The sequence below is a fragment of the Ixodes scapularis genome, unplaced genomic scaffold, assembly GCF_016920785.2.
Source record: "Ixodes scapularis isolate PalLabHiFi unplaced genomic scaffold, ASM1692078v2 PGA_scaffold1__304_contigs__length_218370807, whole genome shotgun sequence".
NCBI lineage: Eukaryota > Metazoa > Arthropoda > Arachnida > Ixodida > Ixodidae > Ixodes > Ixodes scapularis.
Window position 1 is genome coordinate 29474376 of NW_024609846.1, and position 13104 is coordinate 29487479.

Sequence of the window (13104 nt, forward strand, 5' to 3'; positions counted from 1 at the left end):
GTGCTTCCCAGCAACTATCTCCAGGAGTTTATTTCTAAGGTATCGACGTTTATCGAAGCCACAGAGGTGTGCAACTTTTGCCGTGGCACAAATTAGTATTGCCAATGGCAATGACGCAAACATAAAAATCCAGCTGAAGAGATGTTAATTTATATAAACGCGTTGAATTTTTCTTTAGTAATACGTTTACACTCGGGTACTATTTATTTATTTTTCGTAGGAAACACTGTGAAATGAAGCTCCGAATTGTGAAAATTTTGGAATCAAACAAAAATAAACACCTTTAAACTACAAATTTTCGGAAAAAATAAATTCCGAAAGACACCTTTCAAATTTGGCGAGAAATAAACTCCGAAAACATAGAATCCGATTTATCAGTATTGACAAAGTGCATTTTGAAGACGCAAATTCATAATTAGTGCGGCGAGCGAAAACACACCAGTACACGCCATGTCAAGTTATTAATGGAAAATTTGTTCTTACCAAACCTGACAATACAAACAAAGTAATTGTTGTGTTTTATCGCAGTATTATATACTGCCATCGAACGATGAGAGCATAAATTAATGAATGGCATAACTTTGTGTTGTTTTTTTAAGTTCTCCAGACGAATGCAAAAAAGAAATGTTTTCGACTATAGGAGATTCGTTTTTTTTTTTGTGTTAAAAGCAGTTGTGCTAAGTTTTGCTTTATCGTGATGTCCCTAACTAGATGGCAGTAAACGTAGTGTGTGTAGAACACATAATAGTGCCGCGCGGATTGACCGAGAAGGAACGATTCTTGCTCCTTCTCGATTAAGGAACGGCCAATCATAACATAGATAGGAAACTTTCGCTCAATCTGGCGGATTCTCAAAAGTTGGGTGACCATGGGCACGGCCTGGAGGAGGGAAGATTGAGCGTACTCTAGAGGAAGAAGCGGTGAAGGCGTTAAGAACTGGTGATTCCGGTGAAGCACAGGTTGCACAGTTGACGACTGCGGCGATTAGGGGTACAGCCGCCATTCTAGGTACGTTTTTCCTACGGAGTTGTTGACTGGTCGCGCGACCAACGCTACTTTAAAAAGGGGTATCCGTGGCATCCACCCAAGCGTCGTGTTTTTTTTGTTTTTTTTTCGTCCATTTTTTTGTGTAACACAATTATATATATGTTGGAATTACGTGTTCTACTCGCTGATCCAGAGCCTCCTTCCGAATTTCCTCGAGTTCTCGTGCAGACTTCCGCCGCTTGGCCTCGGGCGCTCGCGCGTGCACAGAACGCTTCTCGGAAAAGGTTCATTGCGACTCGCAACGGTCACGTGACCGACTAGGGACATGCGACAGGGGACTCTCGACGTTCCCATTGCGGGCGATCGGCGAGTAGCTATTGGCGAGTTTCTTGTCGAAGCTCACGAGAGCCGAGCTCCACCACTGTGCTTTTATTCACTCCAAGCTTTCACCGTTCTTTTACGCACTAATTCGTCCAAAACTCGAATATATCGTTTCAGTCTGGGATGCTTGTCATGAAAATTTAATTCCCTTACTCGAAATGGTCCAGAATAACTCTGACCGCTTTATTTTGTCCAACTATAACAGAACTGCGAGCATAACCACAATGAAATCCAGCCTCGACTTTGCCTCTTTCACAAGTTTTTTTTATCACCCCCATCTCCGCGCCGAACTTATATTGCCTCCCCGATACGTTTCATCTCGATTAGATCACGTCCATAAGATCGGTGTCCCATCGTGCAGAACTAAGGCTTTTTTTCACTCATTTCTCCCACGCACATCGGAAGAGTGGAATCGCCTTCACGTACCAACAGCTTCAATCGAAGTCCAACTGTTTAAGAACGCCTTAGAAAATATTGTATGAATACACGCCATTTTTTGTACTTCTACTAACTGCTTTCTTTTACTTTATCATCATTTATTTTTTGAAGCCACTCCCCTCTTCAATGCCAAAGGCCCTGAGGGTACAAGTAATAAATAAATAATGAATAGACCCCATCGAACTGGCCGATTACAACTGATGATAAGTACCAGGATCACAACTCGTGTCGTCCCGGCGAACAAAGTATGCTGACGTCGCAGCTGCTCACGCGTATCTTATTTTTCCTTCTGAAGTGTAACAGAAATTTTGTTTTCGTGTTCGCAGAAGAGGCAACCATGCTGCAGGTCATCAAACCTGTCGCGAGAGCCCTCTTTAAATGCACCGACGAAGTTCTTCTCAAGTACAAGCTTCGCGGTGAAGTAATCAGCACAGTGAGTGGAGTTCGTGCCTTTGCGTGCGATTACTTACTAGGTTTATGTGCAAAACCAAACCTTTAACTGTTTTCAAATACGTGTTCCCCATTGATTTACTTGACACAGCTTCCCATAGTTAAACGTGTAAGCTCAAACAAACAAAGTCATGCTTAGGCGTTTATTTATGCTGAGCTTTGCTTCAAAATGACTGCCTACGAAGTGTCCCAAAAAATTATTAACAATTTTTTTCCAGCAAAATCTAACTAGGAGTTTTCGAACGCTCATTTTTCTCAAAAATGTTGGGCTAGTGGTCCGATCCAGATGCAAAAGTTTCAGAACGAAGCCTTATCAAAAGTACGTGACCTTCTAAAGATTGTGGCGGTCTGTTCTATCGTCTAGAGTTCCTGTATAGGCTCCCTACGGGAGCCAGAGTTGCGCGTCTGTTTTCCACGTGCCGCCGCGCCGCTATTCGCCGAGATCCGATCACGTGAGCTGCCGGATCAAGTGCCGTGCAACGTGACGTTGCACGCGCCCCGCCGAGGAGCTGGATCAACATGCCGTGCAGGAAAGACGGTGCTACGGGTGTGAATGCGCAACTCTGGCTCCCGTAGGGAGCCTATACAGTAACTCTACCATCGTCGTAAGAGATCGTAGGAGACTTTAATGCACATGGTCGTAAGTAATCGCAAGTGTGTAAACAAGCCATAGCAGCGACTGTCAAATCTGAGCAGGAGGTGGTGGCCTTTGAGAAACAGCTATGCTATGCGCGCATTTGTATCCTTGCCCTCTCGTTGTCGTTCGTCAGGGTCTGCGCACCATCTGTGAGAACTACGCCACCTGCTTTGGGCACAGCGGCGGGAAGAAGCCGGTAAGCAAAGATTCGTCCTCTTTTTTACAAACTCAGAACCGCGAAGACTCGCTGTAAGTGCTAACAACTGAGTTGCTAGGATCCAGGGAGGATAATAAAATATCAAACTTGCCTTGATCCTTCTGATAAGCCCCGGGGAGCAGAAACTGTGTCTTCCGAGCCTTTAGTGTGCGCTATGATTTGCTATGCCTGGTTACAGAGATGGTTTCGGATGCGCTGCACACACGACAGACGCTTGTGCTCGCCGGGCTCATCAGATTGATCGAGGCGAGTTTAAATGTATTCAGGAGTGCCGAGCCTCCCGAGCATGCTTTAATATTAAAAGGCCTGTTCAGACTTACAGCGGAGCGCTACAAGCATAGCTCTGGCCTAGCGCGCGCTGACGGGAGCGTTTACTAGCTTTGTATCGCACCGTCAAAACTGTTGCTCATGGCAGACGAAAAGTAGCTGACGACACGTGAGCAGCGCTACATCAGCGCTTCGTTGCATGTGTCAACCGTTCTTTAGTTTTCTATGGTCCTGATTTTTGTGCGTTTGTGTGTGTAGGGCTTACGGGCGTATTTTTAAAGGCTACTGGACTCAACTCCACTCTCCCTCCACTCCCCCAGTCGAGTAAAGGAGAAAAGAACACCTCTACTCAAGGGGTACTTGGCCTCACAGTCGCTTCTCGGTGATTCCTCGACGGAGGAATCCCTCGAGATTTCTACTCCACTCCAGCGTTCCCGGGGGATGTCTGAAGGCGACATTATAGGAACATGTTTCGTCTAAAATATAATTTTAGTGCAATATATAAATTTATGTATTTGTTATCTTTGAAAGAACCTTCTTTACATGCACCAAACTGGTGGATTTCAAGCTTTTCTCTAGCCGGCGCGAAATTATTAGTTGTTTAACCGTTGCAACAAACATACGCGCTTTCCATTCTTGAAGCTGTGTGGGCAAAAGGACAGCTGCCAGGTTTTTTCTTGCCGTATTCGACTAAGCATCAAGCCTTTTTGAGGACAGGTTTCTTACAAGAGGTATGTTTCTGCTCTCTGTTATTTTAACTGGAGGTTGCCAACTAGCACAGTTCTCATGTTTGGCATCCTCCGAAATGCAGCCGTAACATTCACACCGAGTTCGAATGACACTTGACGACAGTTAACATAATTTATACATTTGTTTTGGCATGAAACCACGGTCATCTGGCACAAAGAGCGTGACGAAGGTGCCAGTATAATTGAAACCCGGATTTCCAACATGATAATTTCAGTGCAAGCTTCGAAATTCATTGTGATACTGTGCACGCGTGGGCTCGAAGGCTTATGCCTAACCGCAGAATAGCTGCTGCTGATGGACATACTAAATCTGTTTTAGCATGCCTTCAATGCTGCATGCATAGATACGTGGGGCATAACCAGGGGGGGGGGCCTGTGTGGCTTCAGCCCCCCCCCCCCCCCCTCCCGCCTTCCCCGAAATCCAGCCGACCCTATAATACGCACATGCATTTTGACCCCCCCCCCCCTCCCTCTCCCTCTCCGCACCCCAAGTCATGGACATCCCAGCCACCTCAACCCCCCTCCCCCCCCCCGCTCCAAAAAAAAAAAAAAAAAAAATTCCTGGCTACGCCACTGATAGGTAGAGAGCCCGAAAAAGAAAGATACGGCCAATGCAGTTCAACTACGTTTTTGGAATGGTAACTCCGGTCAAAGTTCGAATCAAAGAGTTTTAGAATAGCGTAAAGACCCTTGCGTCAGCACTGCGTACAACGCACACTAGCTGTCGACGTAAGGTTACGGAGCGCGTTGAACACACACTTTTAGTATAGCGGAAGGCAAACGCATACGTAACGATACGTAAAGACTTGCAGCGCCATCTAGATCTGCTCCTGCGAACTGCCTAAAATAATCCAAGGCGGGTATTCGGTCAAGCAAAATGAACACTGCGAATCTCTTCGCTTTGCTACGAAGTGCGTGAATCTCTTTCCAGTTGCTTGTTGTAAATGTGTTTTGTCTTTTTTTTTTCTTTTTTTTGGGGAAAGGGGGGGGGGGGTGCTGTGCGACCAGCAGTTCGATCTATGGTTAGCTCCAGTGTGTTATGGGATCCCTACTATTTTATGTTGGCCTCGTCATTTGCTTGGAATTATGCAAGCAATAGGTCGCACCGCTCGCGTACCGACCGCACGGTAAACACCTTTTTGGGTTCGGCGGCGTCGCCAACGTTCTTGGCTATTGACACCCATCTTTGTGGGCGCTCGAAAGAGTTCGTCGCGTTGATTTCTTTGAGGAGGTTGTGGGTCGCCTGTCAATACCGCCCGATCAGGCCGAGTTCCACTCGCTCCGAGGAAGTCACACGGTGAAGCGCTACCATTGGGAAAAGGTTTTATCTGTACTTAAGTTCAGAGTCCGATGAAGAGGAGTGCCAAGGCTGTCAGTGGTCCGGGTCTTCGGTTGGAGGTCTTGTTCGGCACCGGCTCTTTCGTCTGTCTCCAGCGCCGAACTCCACGTGTCCTCGCCCGCCACGAGCCTCGCCCTTTGTCTTTTCTTCTTTCTCTTTCTTCCGCAAGGTTGAGGGTATCTTCGATGGTGAAGCGAACCCGTACGACGCGCGTAGCTCTTCCACTGGTTTGCCTCACCGCCGCCATTTTTCAAACTGGAGTAGTCTCGCGCTTTCCCGTTCGCGACGAGAGAAACGAGAATGGTACGCAGGGGACCGCTACGTACACTTGCAAAAAGCGATAGCGAGCGTACGTACGCATAGCTCGCCGCAGTACGCACGTATGGCTCATGCGCAGTATAGAGGACGCAGCGTTAACGCTAACGTAGGGGGCTTACGTTTGCTGCTATACATATTACGAAAACTCTCTAATGACTGATATCGATTTATTTAGGGGGTTGGCTGTCTGTTAAGCAACCTTGTATCCTGATGTCATCTTGGTTTTCATTAAGGTTTCTTGTTCGTACTGCCACTTCTTTCGCCGTGTTTTTCTGCAGTGTTTTTAGCCGTCATGGCAGACAATTTTTGCGTGTTGTGTTACGCTTCAGCGGCCATAGTTATCAATGCTCTTCGGCGATAGCGCACGAAAATGATTAGGGAGTTTTCTTAGATCGTTTTGGCCTTTCCGCAACGCTATCCGCTACCCGCTACGAGATCCGCTAACAGAAGCATAGCGGAGACTCAGAAAAGTGCTTTCGTGGACCGTTCTCTGCAGGCTACGGTACTGCGTAGAGTTCCTGTATAGGCTCCCTACGGGAGCCAGAGTTGCGTGTCTGTTTTCCACGGGGCGCCGCGCCGCCATTCGCCGAGATCCGATCACATGAGCAGCCGGATCAAGTGCCGTGCAGGAAAGGAGACGTTGCACGCGCAGCGGCGTACTACGTTCCCCTGTTCTTGAGCGCAACGCGCGCCTCGAACGCGCGGCGCCGCTATTCGCCGAATTCAGTCACGTGACGAGCGGGATCAACGTTCCGTGCAGGAAAGACGGCGCTACGGAGATGGGCGCGCCACTCTGGCTCCCGTAGGGAGCCTATACAGGAACTCTAGTACTGCGATTATGACAGCGCCACTAGCGGTCGTAAAAAGCACTACATAAAACATTAAACGCATACTATTACTGCAACCACGTATTTGTCTTATCAGAGTGCCTCTTTTCGAACACAACACATGGTTAATTTACGATTTTGAATGTCAATATTTTTTTCTGGATAAATTCTTCGTAGCACATCTTGCCAGCTTGCGGCAATCGCATTTTGCTTAAAACCAGATTCAGTTCTGCCAAGCCAATACTCTCCTTGTCATCTCGTGCTCTTTTATTATCGTGGACGCGTTCTCCGCCATTAGACCGATCTCACTAGGCGTTCGGCGCATGCGTGTCGCCGCCATAACTTTAGTTCACAGGAGGGAGACGGCCGTGCATGCGAGGGCTCGTGTCGTCTCGTGCTCCACACGCGAAGAGCTCCAGAGGGGTTGTCGCACGTGCAGAAAGACTAAAGTTTCCACGATGCATCGCGGCAGCGGTGGCGTAGTCAAACTGACTGGTGAGATCGGTCTATTCCGGAAGATGCAGCGGCTCAGCGTTCTTGAGGGCCAACTTTTATTCTCCAGTTTAAGTTGGAGGAAATAGAGGATGATGTATTTGATGTTTTCGGAACCGCCAAAGCGGTATTATGTTATTTCACTCATGTGCGCCTCTGGTATGGTGTAGTTTTGAAATTTGTATTCTATAAACGAAAAAACAATATTGTTCTTTTTTTTTTGTTTTTTTTAAGGCGCTACCGATTGTTGATTAGCAAAGAATATTGTCTTCAGTCTTTAGACTTTCTATATTTGGCTCTGGAGAGCCGCGGCATCGCGGAAAGGCACCAGCTCGCACCATGGAGGCGCGAGGTACCGCGTCTATGCTCTGTTTCACCATATGTTGTACCGCAGCGAAGGCTAGAAGCACGAGCTCATAGCGTTGGCACCTGCCCCCAACGCACGAGGGCATGTGCCGCCGAGATGTACCCCGGAGCAAGGAGCTTGCGCTTGTAGCCTTTCCTGCGGTACATCATAAGGTGAAATAGAGTATAGTGAGCATGATAATGTCATGAGTACATACATGCATAATTACGACGACATGGATTGATGGTATTGGGAAGGGTGGAAGGCCGATTCGCAGAAGTCCAGATTTCGTGGAGGCGGGTTGGGTGGGTGAGAAGCCAGCTGGCGGATCTGGCACGCCGTTCGATCGGTGCATGAAGGAGCCTCTGGAACATTATGGCGCTGTTGCTCACTGGAGTCCACTGCGGTCGAAGCATCAGGCTGCAAGGAGGCAGCCCTGTCAAAGTAGAAGCTGCCGCCTCCGAGGCACCAGGGCTCAGATTGAGGCACCGCCATCGCCCGGTGTGTTATCCTCTCAACGTCGTCGTCGTTGTGTTCTTTATTTATACGCCTATATATGTATAAATAAAATAAGATAGATAAAAACACACACAAGCGAACGGCCAGCGCATCTCGAGATCCGCTATTTTGTAAGGAGCCTTCACAACCACGTCCGGAACTCCGCAAGGTCTGCGCTAGATTGGCGCATGCGCAGTAGTTGCGGAAGCGTAGCGGAGGCGTAACGCAGACGCCAGAACGATCTACGAAAACTCCCTATTGACTCCCTGCTCCGTCAAGCGCGACGTGGTGCCAGAGGTGGCATCCACTGCCGGCCATACTTTAGCCCGCTCCTGCTCAGTGCGAGCATACCAGAAGCTTCGCCAAAGCTTCTGGAACGTGCATTGCGCACCCCGAAGCTTGTTGTTCTTAAAAAAATTAGTGGGGGTTCTTCTTGAGTCTGCGTTCATCGCGGCTAGCTTGCATTCTGGTCGACGACTTAATGAATGCGTATTAATATTTGCTGCAGCGGTTTGATATATGCAAAGCCAAGCAGTAAAACAGCCGTAGTACCTTACCTGACTTATCGGAACTGGTCTTGCGACTAGGACAGTCGTACTTTTTGCGGTACCTCGATACAAACTTTGCATCACAGATGGCCATGCAGCTGATGACAAGTGTTGCCATCATGCTCGGGCCGGTAGTTTCGGTTTCACTGTAGACCCCGAGGGCAAATCTTTTAGATGGGATATCATCAAACTACAAAAAAATGTTGAAAAAACAAAAAAAGAAAAAAAAACAAAAACACGGAGCCTTATAACTTTAGGGACACTTTCTTTACGAGAACCGTCGTAACCCTAAAATCGATAAAATCTACCGCCCATAGGACAGTGGAAACGGACAGACCACGGTGCATCTCTGAGTGCGTTGACACTCTCCACCCTCAGCAGAAGAGAAAGCCTGTTGGGCATTTTAAACCCCTGGTGGATTATATGGGTGACAACGGACTACGAGTATTACTATCAGACAAAGAAGGACAGTTTGTGGTACTACCAGAAAACATGTACAATGATCGAGCCTCAACAGCAATCACGAAAACTTTCAAACAGGTAGAGGTGGACACCAAGAAAACTCGGGATACAGCAAAGCGTCTTTGTTAGCGTCTGTCGCCGACTCAGTTAGCAGCGAGAATCGGGAAGGTTGACAAGTACCATCTGGAAGTCTTCTTCTCGGTAAAGACGCATAAAAAAGGAAGCCCATTTAGAGCGATTGTCACCGAAAAGGGTTCCTGGCCAAGACAAGTCGCGTCCTATCTCCAAAAACATCTGTAATCTTTAAAAATACAGGACCCCTTCAGAGTAGTGAATTCTGAGGAAATCGTTGAATTTCTCCAGTTAAAGAGCCATGAGATCGGTACTGGCTTCAGTATAGATGTGGAGAACCTGTTTTACTCATTGCCACATGCACAATTATTGGAGTCTGTGAAGACATTGTGGGTCGCTACCTAATCGACGCCCAATCGGGACGTGCCTCGCTCGCTCCCCAAGAAGTCACTCACACAGTGTGCGTTTTGAGAACACTTTACTGAAACTCACTCGTTGGTGGTAAGCGCCCTGTCCTTTGTCCTCCTCGTCGTCGTCCTCGTCGTCGTCGTCGTCACGCACACACTCACACCGTCCGGTCCGCAGGTTCCGAAGAGCACCCGCCTTGTCCCGCTTCCCTTTTTGTAACCTCGCCCCCACCAATCACATGCCCCCCACGACCCGTCCACGTGAACACCCACGCACCTGCCACGGGCCGCGCACGATCCCCAAGTGGGGATTACGCGCCGTACGGTGACGCGCCCCCGTCCAGGGATCCGGGTGAGCAAGGAGCGGGCGGCTCGGCCTTGGCAGGGCGCGGGAAGAACGGGCGAAGGGGTAGGGAGATGCGGGAAAGACGGGGCTGTACGGTGGCGCGGCCGGACGGATTCCCACAACATGTATTGAAGCCAATGGAAAGCTCTCCTTCAGAGGCTCATGTGGAATTTCAACGGAGAGCTTTTTAGAGCTTTTACTTTTTTATCTAACGTCCATGATTGTTGGGTGGAGAGATGGGTGCTTTGTACAAAAATCAGGAGTATGTATTGGCTCCTGTGTAGCCCGAGTCCTCAGTGACATTTATCTGGGAGCTGTAGACTGTGCCATTGAAAGGGAGCTTGGAAGTCGAGGAGTTAACAAGGTGGCCCGCTATGTGGATGACTTCCTGGTTGTTCTTAAAGATAGCACGGATGTGCACACACAGGTGACCAATATTTTGGTGACCTTCACTGAGTATGGAGGGGGCCTTAGGTTCACGTATGAGGTTCCTCAAGAAAATGTTCTCCAGTTTTTACACCTTTCGCTTCACATAGGCGACACGCATGTGTGCTGGACGTACTCCCCACGCTCCAACCCTATTGAAAATTCCATCAAGGTACGTAATTTGGGACACTGACTGCCAGTCAGCAGCCCTGGTGGAACGTGCCCTGATGGTCCATCAGATGACGTCTGACTGCCACTGATGGAATGTCCCAAATTACGTATGTGGTGGTTTTTGATGGAACGTACTGTGGTGGTCTTTGATGGAACGTATTGTGGTGGTCTTTGATGGAACGTATTGTGGTGGTCTTTGATGGGACATATTTGATGGAAGGTGTGATTGTAGCCACTGCTGAGCTGATAGGATAAGCTAACCAAATTGCAGCGTTGCCAGAGAAACTATTACATACTTTCGACTGCCATAGGATCACTGCAAGTTAACTTCAAGGAGAACAGCCAATAAAATGACAAGTAAAATGCAAAATCAAACCTGTTGTAATTTTATTAGGTCACAGAAAACGCCTGCCTTGAGCGATGCTCAATCTGAAAAGGCAAAACAAACAGCACAGTTAGAATGAATTAAGTTAAAGCAAGTGGTAACTGCAATGGTGGAACTGACAAATGGTGATTTGGAGCTCTTGTAGCAGGCAAAAACTGGTTTTGGGGCAGACATTCTCACTTTTGGAGCAAACATTTTACCAATGTTATTGCGTCATTTCCAATGCAGAAGTTAAAAAATGCTATAACAACTTGGAACCTAATGCCGGTGCTGAGGGTTTCTCAGCAATGGTGACAGCTGCTCATATTGAATTCGAACAAGGGAATAAGTGTGTACCCGTCCTTATTTCTTGTTTTTTTTCTTTCACTTTTGAAATTTGTTTTTTTAGGCAACAGGGACATTCCTTCACAAACGGGCCCACGTGCACCCAAAGCATGTTTCTGAGAAACGCCCTCGATGTCTGAACCTTTCGGGACGACCGTATACTTTAATTCACAAAACGTATGCGACTCAGCTGAAGCTATAGAGCAAGCATGCATGCTACGACAGGCAGTCCCTTGCTTCCACGGATGAACACGAGCAGCAGACATATCTGAACTATGCTCACGGATGCTTATTGTCTGCGCTCTTCATGAAACAATAATAATGAGCAGCGACATAGCGGTAATGCTAATAGCCCATCTGTAAAAAAATTTGCCTCTTTTACGGAGAAATTCTCTGGCACCTATGCTGCCGGAAAGGTCATCCGTAATTCTAATAACGGAAAAATCCTTCTAAACACATACACAATCCGTAAATGAAAGGACATTCCGCAAAACAGATTATGGAAAGTGCTCTACTATCCGTAACGCTATTCAAGAGCTGTCCGTAAAACAACGGACTGGAATATGCATTCCGTAAAACCTATAACGGAAATCGCTCTAGTATCCGTAAAAGTGCTTAAAAGTTGTCGTTAAAAGGGCAAACAGAGTAGGCTTTCCGTAACTTATATTACGGAAAGCACTCTTGAGTATCCGTAATCCTATGCGGAGCACAAGTTTGTCTGCTGCTTGCACAGGGGTTGCGGTGATGTCAGAAGGCCGAGCTCTTATTGGCTGATTGAACAAAAAAAATAGTGCGTAGACCTCATGGTGTCTAGCATTGTGGTCTACCCACTATATCCTTCCAATCAAAGCCAATGAGAGATCGTCACCCTTCTGACATCACCGTAATGTCTGTGCAAGAAGCAGACGACTTACTCTCCGCATAGGGCGGTGTCAATAGAAAGGTAGGCTGTAAAATGAGCTCGAAGAATTAATGCCTTCATCTAGCAAGCTGAACTTATCAAAGGTTTTCTTTTTGTGACACAGATTCCCATGAAAACTTTTAAGGTGCAACTCCAGACCGTGTAAAATAAAACTACATTATTTAAATTTGACAATGGGCACCAATGTATACAATCGAGAGCTGCCACAACATGTTGTGGAAAGCAGGCAACACAGCTGAGCAATGCACCTGCAGCAAGTTTCCTCAATGTCAGTTGTTTTTTCTTCTGTCAGTTCTGGCACTCAGACCAATGTGCACAATTATAGAAGGTAGTGGGATTACAAAACATTATCTGCAGTCTGAACGACCACCGCAGTCATTGCATTTTTAAACAGCGATATAAAGCACCTTCTCGACAACACCAAACGTCACTGTCACTCATCTGCGTCGGCACTCATGCTTGAAAATAAAGAGAATGCTGTTTTCACATTCCACAGAGACGGAGCTGTGCCTTTACATGTCACAATGGTGTTCACTGCTATAATAGACCTTTGGTAAGAATATGAGCTCAATGCTTGTAGGTGCAGATTTCTCCAGTTCATTTAACAGCCAGTCACTTAGTTATGCTGCCCTACACATAAAATAATGTTCATTATGACGCTGATACAACCAGGTTTTCTATAAAAAAAAAAAGTTACAAAATTTTGAAATGGAAAAGGATCTCTTTAAACGAATATTGAGTACCCTTTCCTATGCTGCTTGCAGCAATCATGCAATGTCACCTGAATAATTGATGAGAAAATAAGAAAACTACCTTCGAACACTTTATTTGGGTCCTTGAAGAGCCAAAGTAGAGCCCCCCGTGGTGTTTGGCCTTTGTTTTCAGACGCTGCATGTAGCATGATGTGCTAAAGAGAAAACAGAGAAAAAATAATTAAATACCTATATCAGATCAACAAGATGTGCAAATTGAGCTTGTGCATAAAACACAGCCCCCCTCAACCCATTTAATTATTAGCCATGAATCTTATACAAAAGTCAAATGGACATGGCCTCTAATTGTTCATCCTGTGACCCGGTATCTAAAACCAATGTT

At 46.9% G+C, this 13104-nt stretch overlaps 1 protein-coding gene across 1 annotated transcript in view; it reads left to right on the plus strand.

Moving 5' to 3' along the window:
• Positions 1-2141: 2141 nt before the first annotated feature.
• Positions 2142-13104, plus strand: part of LOC115332744 — a 51380-nt gene continuing 40417 nt past the window's right edge. The window contains exons 1-2 of the mRNA XM_029995185.4: positions 2142-2239; positions 3027-3089. Coding sequence (XP_029851045.4) covers positions 2144-2239; positions 3027-3089 — 159 coding nt within the window. The 5' untranslated portion in view covers positions 2142-2143. The remainder of the gene's footprint in view (positions 2240-3026; positions 3090-13104) is intronic.